The sequence below is a fragment of the Montipora capricornis genome, chromosome 9 (genome assembly GCF_036669925.1).
Source record: "Montipora capricornis isolate CH-2021 chromosome 9, ASM3666992v2, whole genome shotgun sequence".
NCBI classification, from domain to species: domain Eukaryota; kingdom Metazoa; phylum Cnidaria; class Anthozoa; order Scleractinia; family Acroporidae; genus Montipora; species Montipora capricornis.
In genome coordinates this window covers 16,183,049-16,198,048 of record NC_090891.1, presented here as the reverse complement: position 1 = coordinate 16,198,048, position 15,000 = coordinate 16,183,049, and the positions used below count along the sequence as shown (strand labels likewise).

The window sequence follows — 15,000 nt, the reverse complement described above, 5'->3', positions numbered from 1 at the left end:
GATTGCTTACTCCAAGATGGTACAACTCACCATCTGACCTATTCTCCTTCCAGAAGGGCACCCCTCTTCTGGTCCACCCTATGTTACATTCTAATGTAGGGTTGCCTCTAGAGACACCGCTACTCTAGGGGGTCCTCCTAGGGACACCGCTACCCTAGGGGGTGTCCTCTGCCTTCCCTGCCACCCAAATTTTGCTAAAGGATAGTGATTAACATAATAATTATAATTGAATTAAAAAATAAATAGATAAAAGGAGAATCTGTGTTCCTCCTTCTTTACTTTCACAAGCCTTGCAGGGGTGGGGGGAGGAGTAATCATCATTACCCTCAGTTGCCCATGCCCCTCTCCTGGGAGTGCGTATATTCCCTGCGGCTCTCCCTCTCCTCCCCAGAGGCTGTCCTACCTCCCCACCCCTACCCCGACAGTCTGTACAGGCGGACAGTCTGAGGTGATGTCACTGTACGGGCGGACTTACGTGACGTGATAACCAAAATTTCTCGCATTGATAGATTACCCAAAAAATCTTACCTATGGTGCTCCGCTGGCACTCTTTTCATGTCTGAGCTCTGCTACAATGTATGTGTACATGGGCAGGGGGGAGTATTAGAGAATTATATAATGTGCATAGAGTATTTGTAAGAAAAAACTGACGAGATTTGGCAATGATCCCGATGGATTTAGCAACTTTGGAAGAATGGAAGAAATTGCTTTGATGTGTGGTTGCCATGACAGGGTTTGATGGATAAAGACACCTAAAAATCTAAGTTGCTTTTCAATCTTAGTTGCTTTATCGATGACATTTTTCTCTGTTTCTGTAGTTTCGAGCAGCTGGAGCATTCAGGGTGTTAGCAGATGGATATGTAACAGAGGAAAGTGGTACAGGGGTTGTACATTCAGCTCCAGCCTTTGGTGAGGTTGGTGTTGCTTATTAACAGGGTGTGGTACATTAGTTCACTGACATTCAGATTTTTTTAGAGGATTTTGTCAGAGTTATCTGTAAGTTAACGTCAATCTGAAAAGTTTGCCTTTTTAACAAGTACATGTACATGTAAGAAAATTACTGCAATTGACAACCAGATAGTGCCCTCCAGGTTTTGCACTCATGAATCGATTGTAAAATTTTGTGGGTGAGTATACATGCAAGGCATCGATCACTTGATGGAATGGTACACGGTTTTTTTTATTCGTGGGAGATAAAACTTTTACTTCAGGTCCCAGTTGTTCAAACGATGGATAGCGCTATCCACTGGATAAATCACTTATCCAGTGGATAAGTATGAGCGAAATCAATTGCACTATCCATTGGATAGTGATTTATCCGGTGGATAGCGTTATCCATCTTTTGAACAACTGGGGCGAGATCCTTTATTAAAGCACTCATCAAAAATGTCACTTGATAGGCAATTTTCTATTGAAATTCTCCAGATGGAATGTCTTGCAGTGAAAAACCTCTTTGACCCAGAGATATGTGGAGATAATGTGTTGTGTCATCCATGATAGGTAAAGTTGGATACCCAAACAAAAATTTATTCTTTCAGGATGATTACAGAGTGTGCCTGGCCAATGGTATCATACAAAAAGGAGGCAAGCTGCCATGTCCTGTGGATGCCAGTGGAGTATTCACGGATCAAGTATCAGACTTCCAAGGGCAGCATGTGAAGGTCACTGACTATTTTTGAGTTACCAACCTTGTTATGTTACTCACCGGCAGTTAACTTGTAAGTTAAGCAACTTGATTTCACCTTATTATAGACCTAAAATTATCGGCCTTAGCCATAAATTTGAGGTGTGAGAAGAATGCAGTGATGATTTGGAATGTTTCTTTGTTCACATTAGGATGCTGATAAAAACATAATGAAATGGTTAAAACAAAATGGCAGACTAGTACACCAAAGCACTCACAAACACAGTTATCCTTTTTGCTGGAGGTAAAGTAATGTCTCTTGTATTGTTGAAATTAATATTTGCAATGTGAACAATATTACCAAAAATCAAGACTTTCATCATGATTTGAATAAGCTGCTAGATTATACATGTACATAAGGAGACAGTATTAGATTCTATTTTGCCAGCTACTCACTGCTGCTGCTGCTACTACTACTACTACTAGTACTACTACTACTACTACCGCTACCACGACTACCACTACCACCACCACTACCACCACCACCACCACTATCACCACTACTACTACCACTACCACTACCACTGCCACTGCCACTACCACTACCACTACCACTACCACTACCACTACCACTACCACTACCACTACCACTACTACTACTACATTGCAGACCAGAAATAAGCAAATGATGTTCATTTTTGCACAAAACAATAGACAGATGAAAAACTGACATTATTGTCATGAGAGTAGCTCAAATGAATTTTTAAGTACTCTAGAATCTCCAGGAGAGCTTAGTAAAATGTCTTATGTGAATTATAACTTATTTTATAAATAATTTTTTACATGTAGGTCTGATACACCATTAATTTACAAGGCTGTTCCTGGGTGGTTTATTCATGTTGAATCCATTGTTGACAAGCTCTTACTCAACAACAAGAAATCCTACTGGTAAGACAACTTTTGTTGCCGGTTGGTGGTTCTCACATGACAAAATGACTGTCGCCATACTCTTCAGCGATTTTGATAATTATGCAGAAGCTCACCTTCAACTTAGGGATCCATATTCATTTTTTTATCCAAGTCATCAGCCGGGCAAGTACGTCTTAAGATAAACTTGCCAGGACTAATTTTGGGTTGCCCATGCAAAAATGAGGAAGTATAGAAAATGGTCGATAAAATCACTTGTAACTTGAGCATTCATGTTTATTAAACACCCTCATCAGATAATTTTGACTTTGGAGTATTATGTTATTTGTACCGTGGGAACCCGATTGACAGTGGTCCATGTCTGCCATGACAAAAACATACTTGAATGTACATAGCTTACAAATTTAGGATTCAAATACAAAGTTTCAACGCTTCTGTCTAGAGTCTTCCTTTCATATGCTACCAAGAGCTTGAAGGTGGGATTTTGCAGAATAATGAAAAGCACAGTTACTTGTCCAGACAATCTTTGCAGGAGAGAGATCAACGCTTTTTTCAACACATTTTCATCAGAAATTGATTTGGGCAATGTTGATACGTGGCAAGTGTAATATGAGATAAAATTTGCTGATTAACGTTAAGGTTTATTTGTTGTGAAATGGTCTCAAAATACTACAAAATTAGGAAGAAATCTGGAGGAAATAACACAACAAAGCCTAATTTCAGTTGTATTTATGTACAGTGTATGTATAGGCTGGCTTTCGGCACTTCAATTTCTACTGGAAATATGCTTAGCAGCAATCATTGTGCTGTGTGGGGTTGTGACAACTATCGAAAGTACTCAGACAAGCAAAAGAATCTTCTTCACATTGGAATATTAAGGTTTTACTCGCTCAGGAATAACAGTGAGATTTTGTTGTGAGTTACAGCTTTTAATCGTGACCAATTCAAGGTTTTGGTGAGTGCAAAGGTCTGCTCAAAGAAATTTGTACGAGGTTACAGAACCTCTCAATGTCCCACACCAACTTTGTTCATAAAAGACTATGATTGCGACAGTATGAAAACCTTAATTAAAGATTTGCTCCAAAGGTCAGATCTACAGAGAACTAGTATAATTATGAAGATGACGCTTTTCTATTGGTCAAAGTCATAGTGGAGCTTGACAACTTTGCTTGGATCCAGTGACTTAAATACTTGCAGACGGTAGTTTGACAGAAGAAAAGGTTTGTTTAACAGCTGAGGCATGTGAATTCCTTGTGTTGTCTAAATCTATTGAAACAGAGAATGCTGTATTCTCTGGAAGAGGAGCATTAAAACAGCTACCTCAAGGCAGAAGGAGATTGAAATGGTTTGCTTGAGAAGAATCATCGTAGTACATTAAAGAGATTGGACTCTCAGACAACTTGTAGAAAATAGCAGTGGCTCAAAAACCATTGGGTTTTTCTCAATCAAACTAGAACTTAACCTATAGATGGATTTCCTCATGCTTTTCATCGCTCTTTTTCATCCCTCCAAAGAGCAATAGCTTTGCAAAAACAATTTCCATCTCCTCTGACAACAACTTCTCTCATTTGAGGAGGTAGATTTCCAGGAGCCATAATTCCTTTATGCAAGACGTTACCAAAAAGAAAACAGCCCGTGCACACGTAAATACAACTGAAAAGGCTTTATTGGGTTATTTCCTCCAGATTTATACCTAATTTTGTAATATTTCGAGGCCATGACGAGATGTCAATTTCACAATATTACACGAGCAAGGTTAATCTGAGTAAATTTTATCTCATATTTCATGGTTATTCAAACAAAAACTTACACTTGCCACATAACAACATTGCCCAAATCGAAAAACCCATTGATCTCTCTCCAAACTCGTTTTTTGGACGTCAAAATAAGTTCTGCCATACATTTTCTTATAGCGACTTGCAATGTTTGCCCTCTGGCAACTCATTCATTTTGAGAGAGCTGGTTTGAGGAGAAAATGTCATCAAAGACTCTCCAGTTTAAGAATGAATGGGTCTGTACATTGATGAATTAATATGCGGCAAGAGAGTTTCAGGCTTTCAAACTTTAAACTAGTGTTTTGCATAATTATGTAATAAGCTGCATTTACACACTGAAATTTTAAGCTTGAGAGTAAATGGCATCACTTTTCCGAGATCCAACCCTCTGAGGTCCACGTTGTCAAGTAGTCTTAAGTCAGAATGCATATAATATTTACAGGGTCCCGGAGTTTGTACAGGAAAAGCGTTTTCACAATTGGCTTGAAAATGCACATGACTGGAATGTGTCACGTAATCGTTATTGGGGCACACCAATCCCTCTGTGGGTCAGTGAGGATTATGAAGAGGTATGTTAAGAGACCTTTTGGAATTTTTCTTCCAGTCACATTTAAAGTTCCAGTGTTGAAGCATTTTTTTAAATTTTGTGACTTCAGACATATTTTGACGCTGCTCTCAGGTTTTAGGATTAACAAATCTAAATTTATTACAAAGTTATGTTTCAAGACCCAACTTTTTTACACTCTGTTGGTGTCTTTATTAGGGACCATCTAATAACCCTGAAACTAGAGTCTGTTTTATACTGGAATATACTGAAAAATGTCTTTTCCTTTAAATTAGATGTAAAAATGCTTGAGGTAAAAGGCCACCATGGTTAACCGTTTAAAGGACTGTGAAATGTGCCAGGCTCCCAAGGATGGCCTCTCATCTACTCCTTCCAACCATGCTCTGCTTTCAAAATGGCGGCTTTGTCTTTGTAACATTACCCTTTATCAAGCATTTCTGCCCAAAAAACGCTTACTTTGCAGGCTATGATTGTACAGACTTGATTAACTAATAAATGAAACTTGAAAGAATAGTGTTTTCAACTATTAGCTCTTTATCCTTTACCAACAGGTTGTATGTGTTGGCTCCATTGATGAGTTGGCAGAGCTAGCAGGAATCAGAATAGAAGATCTTCACAGAGAAAGGTTTTAGATTGATTAAAAATGGTCGATTTAGCTGTCAGTCACTCTGCCATACTAAAAAAAATGAAATTTCCAACATTCTGTACTTATGCCCTTTTTACTGCAGGAAACTAAGTAACTAAGTTCTGATGGCAATCATTCTGCCATGCATGTGATAATGTTGCAGTTAATTTTTCGTTTCAGTATTTTTTTTTTTAACTAGGTAATGTTTTTACTTGTGGATATATCCACAAGTTTTGGTAAGAATCTGTATGCAAATTCTCACTCACTTGTAACGGGAAGTTTGATCAGCCAATCAGGATGAATAATCACAACACAGCTTAGAAAGCTGTAACTTCCTGTTCGCTTGGTTGTGTGCCGCCATTGCTGTTTGTAGCTTTTATACTTAATTGTCTGAGCACCTTCCACTGCATTTAGAGGCAAGAGACTGAAGAATTGAAGAAAATGGTGTTCTTCGAAGGTGAAGCAAAAGATTCTGAACAAGTACACATTGGTGCAATTAATTGTGCACCGCCTTTCACTCACCACCGCGAAGACTTTAATACATGTTGAAATGGAATCGACAGACACAATCATGGTGAGAAGACAGTCTCTGTCGATCCCCTAAGCTCACAGGGGATTAGTAAATTCCATTTGGAAGGTGACTTCCATTTGGACAGTGACATCAAAGCTATCAATGAAAGTATACCAATGTTTATCAAAGCTATCACGAAGTTTTGCAAGCTAAGAGTCATCAAAGCCATATGAATCCAACTTGCAACATCAAAAGCAACCCGTGCTTCCGCATATTGGAACATTAAGAGTGAATAAATCCATTTTCTTGTAAAATTATTAGAAATATAAAGGAACTGTAAAGGCTTGACTCTGCATTTCTACCACCTGGGGGAGCAGGGGTGGCGCAGTGGTGAGATCACTCTCCTCCCACCAATGTGGCCTGCTGGGTATACTTCCTAGACTCGGCATCATATGTTGGTCGAGTTTCTTGGTTCTCTTCTCTACTCTGAGAGGTTTTTCTCCGGGTACTCCTATTTTCCGCTCTCCACAAAAAACAATATTTCATTTTATTTGTGCTAAATCCATTGACACTTAAATAAAGTTGTGGTTGTTGTTATTATTATTATTATTATTATTATTATTATTACATGTATTATTATTTCAAGCATTGGCTATAGTGTTATCATTTGATGTAGAATGTAGAACGTTCGTGCTTTTTTAAAACGTCAAAGGTTGAAAAGACCACTAAGGTACATTGTATGGCTGTGTCCTGAAGCCGAGTGCTTGTCATCTGTCACAATTAATTTTCTACAAATAATTTTTTTTTCACCCTCACAAATGTCTTCAGCATAATGAGTCATATTTTGTTCTTGTCAGGAATTCCATATGGCTACCACTTTAAAGGCCCACTTTCAGCCGACAGGCTTTTCCACCGTTTGTTTTCTGCTTTGGCAGGATTTTAATTCATGTATGAAAATTATTGTTCTACAGCACGCAATATGCCTGTCAGTTGAAGGTGGGCCTTTATAAACAGCTATAACAAAACGATTTAGTTTAAGTTTGCTTTCGTGTCACAATAATGTAGAATGCTAAATGTATATGTAAGTGAGGGTTATATATAGACAAATGATCCCCTCACTTATCAGGACAATTGAAGCAATATTGTCTCATATAGACACCTAAAATATTCAGGTTGCGTCACCAGGTTTCGAATCCATGACCTCTGCAATTTCATTTATCAATTCCTTCTTGGAAACAAGTGTACCCAAAATTGACCCGCTCCCCACTGTGTGACTTCATAGCTCGGTCAGTATAACATTGCATTAGCATCACAAGGGTTATCAGTTCGAATCCCCTTGAAGGTGCCTGAATTTTTCAGGGGTCTATATGAGACAATTGCTTAAATTATCCTTATAAGTGCAAGAACCACTTCTCTCAATGTAGAATACTGCTGGCTAAATTGGCTAATCACAGCACACAGACTATTAACACAGCAGACTGTGTATTAATTTGTATGCTCTGGTTTGCATATTTCCTCCTGCCCTTGATTAATTTTAAAGTTTCTTAAGTTAGCAAGAAAATACATTTATTGACTTATTAGAACAGTGAAGTTGTGTATGCAGTCAAACCTTTTGGAGGGTGCCATTATATTTTCATTGTAATTTAAGAGAGCAGTAACCCCATGCAGAGTTTCTTTCTGTCCTTGTGTGGGCCTACAGTATTGACATAACTATGGCTATTAAACACTCATATGGATTTCATGAGAATTTATACAAGTTTAAGTTACACTCTGATTGATATTGCCATTAAAAAACAATTGCTACGTGACCAATGTTTGAAAAATGATGTTACCATGACCAGCCATTTAATGAATGATTTGTTTTGACTGTTGTGATTTTTCAGTGTTGATCATATCACAATCCCATCCAAGAAAAACAAAGGAGTGTTGAAAAGAGTACCAGAGGTGTTTGACTGTTGGTTTGAAAGTGGAAGGTAACACATTTCATTCACAGATAAATACTTCCACATTATACAAGGTGATTTGTAATCTCCCAAATTAGTAGTACAATTCTGCTTTGCTATATAACCTTCAGACCAAAAGAAAATGATCATTGTTATTGGAGACTTGCATACAGTTTGCCTCAAGACACCTTTATTCACAGAACGTAGATGTGAAAGTGTACAGAGTGTCTTGAACGAAAGTTGACATCTCAAACAAAGTCGAAGTTTTAGTAGAAAGTGATTGGTGAGCAGTGATAAGGCCACATAAGTATAAGATAACACTTCTCTCGTTTTGTGATGGTGTTGGTCCTGTCTGATATATCTTTGCAGTATGCCATATGCCCAGAGTCACTACCCGTTTGAAAATAAAAAGGAATTTGAAGCATCATTTCCAGCTGATTTCATTGCTGAAGGAATTGATCAAACAAGAGGATGGTAAGATTGATAAATCCATTTTTGTTTGTCATCGAGTTAGAATGTTTCTTTGGGTTTTTTTTAAATCACCATAACTGTTACAAGATTGTATAAACTAAAATGACAAAAAAGGGAGAACGGGCCCAAAATAGTTAAGAATATGTAATACTAGCCCTATGTTTCTTAATGCCCTTGTTATTATTTGTACTTTTTGTTTCTTTAGGTTTTACACTCTGTTGGTCATTTCAACTGCTTTGTTCAATGAACCACCTTTCAAGAATCTCATTGTTAATGGACTTGTTCTTGCTGCGTGAGTGTCATACTGTAAAATAATCAATGTGCTATATGTAGGAGGCAGTGTGGCCCAGTGGTTGGGGCACTTGCCTTGAGATCCGGACATCCCGGGATAAAGATCTGCTCTGACCACTCGCTGAATTTGTTCCTAGTAGTCCCTGGTTCAGCTTCCTAGCTGCACTTGTAAATAGCCAACTGGTTTACCTCTGGCCAGTTGGGATTCTTAACAGTTGTAGTTGTTGTGTTCTGTTGTTTCGTTGATTGTGTTTCATTGGCCCTGAAAAGCCCCTATGGGGAGCGGTCAATTAAGTATGTATTGTATTGAGCCAGTAAGGGTTCACTGCAAAATGGCCCAATTTTATGACGTAGCTTAAGTGATTGAAGGATTTAACTTACAAAATTACGATTCACAACCCGCCGTTTTGGCATTCCTGTTAACTGTCTTCATTGGGGGTTATTAAAACTGTATTCATGTATAAAAAAGACACGTTTTGCAGCTTCATGTCGCTTCTTACCAACAAGACACAAAGCAGGCTTGACTAAATCTAGCGACGAAATTCTTCACAGCAATTTTGACCTAGGGCTGGACGAAAAGGGCATTAGGATCGGGCATTGGAATGTTAGTCATCTGACTTTGGATAAATTTCACCAGATAAAACTGTTTCTTTTGGGAAAACTTGGTAAACCTCAGTTGGACGTTTTGCTTTTAAATGAGACATTTTTGAAGCCGAACGTGCCGGATACTCCCTTTGAGGTGCTTGGTTATTCTATCTATCATAGAGACAGGGCAAACAAATCTGGCGGTGGTGTCATAGCTTTTATAAATGATAACCTGAATGTTATACGTAGAACTGATCTGGAAAATCAAGAAGTTGAAGTCATTTGGCTCGAAGTCTGTCCTTTTAAATCGAAACGATCTTTATTGATCGGTAGGATTTACCGCCCACCCTCATACAACAAAGCTGATGATTTATCACTGGAGGCACATTTGGAACTTGTGTACTTGCTGAATAAGAAGACAATATTTTTAGGCGATATGAATATTGACGGAAAAAATAAGAAGAGCTTTGATAAACATCGGACAGACACCAGCCTGTCTATTTGGGTGGTTCCGTCTTAGACATGGCGTTTATGAAACACGGGGTTCCTCGAGGTAGTATACTCGGCCGCTTGTTCTTCACAGTTGTTATTAATGACCTGCCCCTCATGTTAGCTCCTCTGACATCGATCTTTACGCAGACGATACTACAATCGCATCGTCAGCAGATTGTGGCAGCATGGGAAGACTGCAAGAATCTCTTAATACATCTGTATCAAAGGTTATTAACTGGGCATTGGCCAAGAGGCTTCCACTCAAAGAAAGAAAGACCAAGGTCCTCACCGTGAAGGGAAAGTGACTCTCAACCAAAATAAACGATAACCTTGAGATTACTTGCAATGACAGTTTGTTAACTTTCGTTATGAACGTTAAGCTGCTAGGACTTGAGATTGATGAAGAGCTATCTTTGTCTGAGCATATTACGACTGTTAGTAAGAAAGATGCACAGCGCATCGGCTTGTTAAAAAAAATTATGAATTATCTCCCCCTTAAACAAAGATTACTTTATTGCAATGCTTTAATCAGGCCAGTAATTAATTATGCCAGTGTCCTCTGGACTAATTGTGATAAGGAAAGCCTTGGGCGGGTCCTGAAGCTCCAAAAACGTGCAGCTAGAGTGATTCTGAAGGCCATCCCCCCTCTCTAGCACCATCAGTTCCCTTGTTTAATCGGCTGAAATGGTTGCCTTTTTTTATAGACGCTTTAATATCTAAATCTATCATTGCTTATAAGCGATTACAAGGTGACGTCCCTGTTTGTCTAAATAATCTTCTTAAACTAAACAGTAGCATCCACACTAGACAAACCAGACACTGTAATTTTAACCTAACCTCGGAGGTATAATCGCGAAACAGAAAGAGGAAGAACTTTTACCGTCACAAGTTGCAAAGCATGGAACAGTTTATCTTTGCCTGTAAGGGATTCAGTGGATTCTGGAATGAGTTTTTTAAACAACATCAGAATCTTGATCATTATTCTATTTAAGTTACTTGATGACTTGTGACATGATTATTATGCTATATTTTATCTTTTAAATAGTTTAGTATATTCAATAGTATATGTATTTGTATTCTTTAGTTTTTTATATTTATTTTGACTGACTGACTGACTGACTGACTGACTTACTTAGTTACTTACTTACTAAAAACAACACGCTCAGCAATCTTGGAGATACGGCTTAGCAGTGAGATTGCTCTATAGCTGCATACGTCTTTGTCACTTTTCTTTAAAGACAGGAACAATATTTGCTTACTTCCAATCCTGTGGGACACAGCCAAACAGAAAAATGTTACATGTTATTTAGAAGTAGCCCCTGATATGAGGCTTAACACCACCAGCACCGTGTATATAACAGACTGAAATGATTATCAGCTTCAGTATGTATACTGATAAAATTATCTTCTCAATGACAGGGATGGAGCAAAAATGAGTAAGAGAAAGAAGAACTACCCTGACCCAATGGAAATTGTGGGCAAGTATGGCGCAGATGCTTTAAGGTAGGTACAATGCAATACTTAGTAACTCTATGGATTTTTAACATTTGAAATAAAAACAGTGGGTGTGCTCCAATGAAGAGGTGTCACAGTCATTCCTAGGTAAGACTGATAGAGTTGGTAAAGGATCTTACCTGTTGCTATTACACCAGACATTTCTTACCATATTGTAAAAATAAATGTACTGCTTTTACCCAAAATGATCTTATTATAATTATGCATTTACATGTAAGGGGTCCAAGAAGACATTTTCAGACAAGGCTGGTTTGGCAGCGTGGTGTTTGTTGTCGTTATAGTTGTTACATGCTTTCAGAATAAGAAGAGGGTTTTAAACACCAGATGAATTGTGCAAACTATTTTTGCAGTCAGTCGCTTAGGAAGCGAAGATAGGCCAAGATATGTAACTGTCACACTTCAGTCAATATCCTATCTCCATGTCACTTGCATCTTTCAAAAAACACTTCTCTAGCAAAAGAAATATAATTTAGAGGTTCGGTCTTGGTTTCCTCGCCATTTTACTGTTACCGGGAGGTATCTTTTTAACGTGTATTTTTGCAACAAATTAAAAGAAAACAAAAAACATCAGCTGTTGTTATCCTGTGTATGAAAGGCTCAGCGGTTGGAGTGCTTTTCTCTTAAAGCTCAATTAAATTTCTTGAGGGAGGCAAAGGTCTCTAAAGTATTCATTTTATAAGTGCCTTGAAATTTTTCAAAGGTTGTACCTGATCAACTCGCCAGTGGTCAGAGCAGAGACGCTTAAGTTCCAGGAGAAAGGAGTCAAGGATATCATCAAAGATGTGTTTTTGCCTTGGTACAATGCACACAGGTTCCTGGTGCAAAATATACAACAAATGGAGATTGTGAGTGTGGTCCTTTTGATCCATGGAAAACAACCCTTAGGATGATTTCTCGTTGTGTTAATAAAATGGTGGTTCCTTTTAGCACGCAAATATTCGAAAACTTTGCCAAACAGCCAACATCGAAACGACACCTTTTGACTTTCTTCCTTTTCCAGTTCTGGCGTCGACCATTTAGTCTGAGACTTTATCAGCGTGTCTGTCTTACAATTTTAAAACAACAAAACTTTTAAAATGTTCTTTTACCTTGTAGAGCATTAGCCGTATCCAGTACATTGTAGAGGATAAGTGTGCATGATAGCCCTTTTTGAAAGGCCCTGTTGCCCTTGTTGACAAAACTCTTGAAACCTGATACCTTGCTTAACATGATGAACACATAAAAACTGTTCATCCACAAGTATATCTCGTCTTTGCTTTTAAGCTGATACCTGTCTTCTGTTGACGTCAAAACCGTGGCCAGGATTTTTGTCTGTAACACCTTTTACTCTTGCAACTCTTAATAGTCATGGTGAATGGCTTAATGTACCAATGCATGAGAAAATAATATGCCTGTTGCTTGGCAACGGGCGAGGGAAACCAGGGGTGCTTACCATTTAGCCAAATAATGCGGATGGAATGATCGTTCCATAAAGGTAAGCCATTTTCCGAATTTGATGACTAACCGGATGAGAATGGCGCTTGCCATCTTACTACTCGGCATTCCATCCCGCTTATTTACTTGATCTTGTGAGAAAGGGCCTGGAAACGGAACGATTCTCGCAAATGGTAAGGGCATTTCCCGAAGTCCATTCCGAACCGAAAAAGAGGTCTACCTTTGGGGGTTGTCCACAATTTCCGAAATATTTTCCGGAAAATTGCCTTTCCATTTGACCTCAAACCGAAATTTCTGGATTTTTTGGCTAAATGGTAAGCACTCCAGGATCCTGGACAGGAATGGAAAGTACGACTTGTCTATCACAGGTCAGCGGATCCAGTGCTCCAACCATTAAGCTGCCAGACATTCTAGTGAGCTAGTACGTTTAGTTTGGTTCTTGTACAAAACGAAGCCAAATCATCGCCTACGTTGTCCCAGTGAATCATTCATTTGACGAGCCAGGAGCCCATGAATAGGAGCGAGCAACTCTCATACTAAGCCTATGTCACGGCATTTTTACGGACTAATCTATTTTTGGACTACCTTGTTGCAAAACAAACAAGAAAGGCAGTTCCGGTTCGGTGACGCAATGACGTCAATGATCGGTCATCGGGCTCCTGCGGGAGTCTCATTCGCGGGAAATTCAATCTAAAAATAAATCAGTCTGTGAAAACGCCGTGACAGGAACATATGGGAGTTGCACGCTCCTACTCATGGACTCCTGTCAAGCCTGCTGACCTGTGAGACATTTTGCTCAGTGGCTGATCTCATCTCAACTACTTGTCCCTTCGCTTCTTGATAAGTGCTTTATTAACACTGCGTTGTTATGAATGTTCAGGTGGTTGTCTGTACAGACGTTAAAATCTCACTATTTCTTCTCTCCATAACAGAAAGGAATCAAGTTTATTCATGATGAGTCACTTCTGTTGAACTTGGAGAACACTCTTGATCGATGGATTTTGTCTTTCACCCAGAGTTTAGTATTGTTCGTAAACCAGGAGATGGCCGGTAAGACTGGTGGACATCTTTTAATATTTTTGAAAGCTATCGTATCTACTGCTCAATTTAGAAAGTCAGTAGCTCTCACGATTGGCATTCAGCTACACCAATAACTAGCCAATCTTTGGCGCAGCTTTGAGACACCGTGCTGCACGAACAATCTGTCGGTTTTACAGTCGACAGTAGAATGGTGGAGGGAACATGCACCCAAACGTTCCACCAAAATGCTCACTCGTCGCAGTTAAAACGCTACGAATTCTCCCAGTGGTCTTTCTTCGTTCGGAATTAGGATTCATGCGCAAATGTGACCAATCGCTGACTTCAGCAGTCTGACTTTGACAATGCCAAACTCCTTAAGACTGCTCCCATTAGTTAACCTTTTAGCATGCATTTCTATTTAGAAAGAAATTTGGTAAAACGCATAAGGTGGGTTTGAAAAGATTTTTTACAAGCAATTTGGTCTCAAAACATCGGTCGATTGGTGGAACCGGTAACTGTTTGATTTGGATCCAACACAATAACATTGAAGAACTAGTTACACGTATGTACTGATCGTCTTTTTGTAAAATCCTTCTCAGCATATCGTCTCTACACTGTTGTTCCTCGACTGGTCAAATTCATCGATTATTTGACAAATGTCTACGTGAGAATGAACAGGAAACGACTGAGGGTAAGAAGCGTAATATCGCCGCCATGTACGTATTGGTTAGATATAATCACTGTAGTGTTTTATAAACAAAACATAGAAACCCTTGTTGCTAGTTTGGTACAATCATATTGCTGCATCTGTGTGTTTGACTCTGTGAGTGTTGTGTGTGGCTGAGTGCTTCTGAGGAATAGGATTGAAGGATTCTTGGGAGTTTAAGATAAACCATAAGAAATCCATTTGGACTGGTAACGGCCAAACGACACCGAATGTCGTAACAAATTCAATACGTATTTTTGTGAAAATCATTCGATACTACGTGGATTTTAAATGTAAAACTACATTCTTGGAATTGCTGTTCAGTTGCATTTAACGTGATGTCGTGCGGTTTTTTATAGTGATGTGGTAACTCATATCCACTCTCCTTTTCTTCTACCATTTCGGACTTATGACCTTATATAAGTTACTTGTCCGGTATACCATAGATGTATAAAAAGAAAAAATGTAAAATATAAATGCTTTGTTTATAGTGGAAGTGCACTTAGCTATGAAGCT

The 15,000-nt window shown here is 38.7% G+C and overlaps 1 protein-coding gene across 1 annotated transcript in view; it reads left to right on the top strand.

The window, feature by feature from the left end:
- LOC138015020 (isoleucine--tRNA ligase, cytoplasmic-like) overlaps positions 1 to 15,000 on the top strand; it is a 60,720-nt gene that overhangs the window by 28,050 nt on the left and 17,670 nt on the right. The window contains exons 12-24 of the mRNA XM_068861914.1: positions 819 to 914; positions 1,539 to 1,661; positions 1,837 to 1,928; positions 2,474 to 2,572; positions 4,769 to 4,895; positions 5,443 to 5,516; positions 7,911 to 8,000; positions 8,340 to 8,444; positions 8,647 to 8,733; positions 11,229 to 11,312; positions 12,025 to 12,169; positions 13,691 to 13,808; positions 14,378 to 14,469. Coding sequence (XP_068718015.1) covers positions 819 to 914; positions 1,539 to 1,661; positions 1,837 to 1,928; positions 2,474 to 2,572; positions 4,769 to 4,895; positions 5,443 to 5,516; positions 7,911 to 8,000; positions 8,340 to 8,444; positions 8,647 to 8,733; positions 11,229 to 11,312; positions 12,025 to 12,169; positions 13,691 to 13,808; positions 14,378 to 14,469 — 1,332 coding nt within the window. The remainder of the gene's footprint in view (positions 1 to 818; positions 915 to 1,538; positions 1,662 to 1,836; positions 1,929 to 2,473; positions 2,573 to 4,768; positions 4,896 to 5,442; positions 5,517 to 7,910; positions 8,001 to 8,339; positions 8,445 to 8,646; positions 8,734 to 11,228; positions 11,313 to 12,024; positions 12,170 to 13,690; positions 13,809 to 14,377; positions 14,470 to 15,000) is intronic.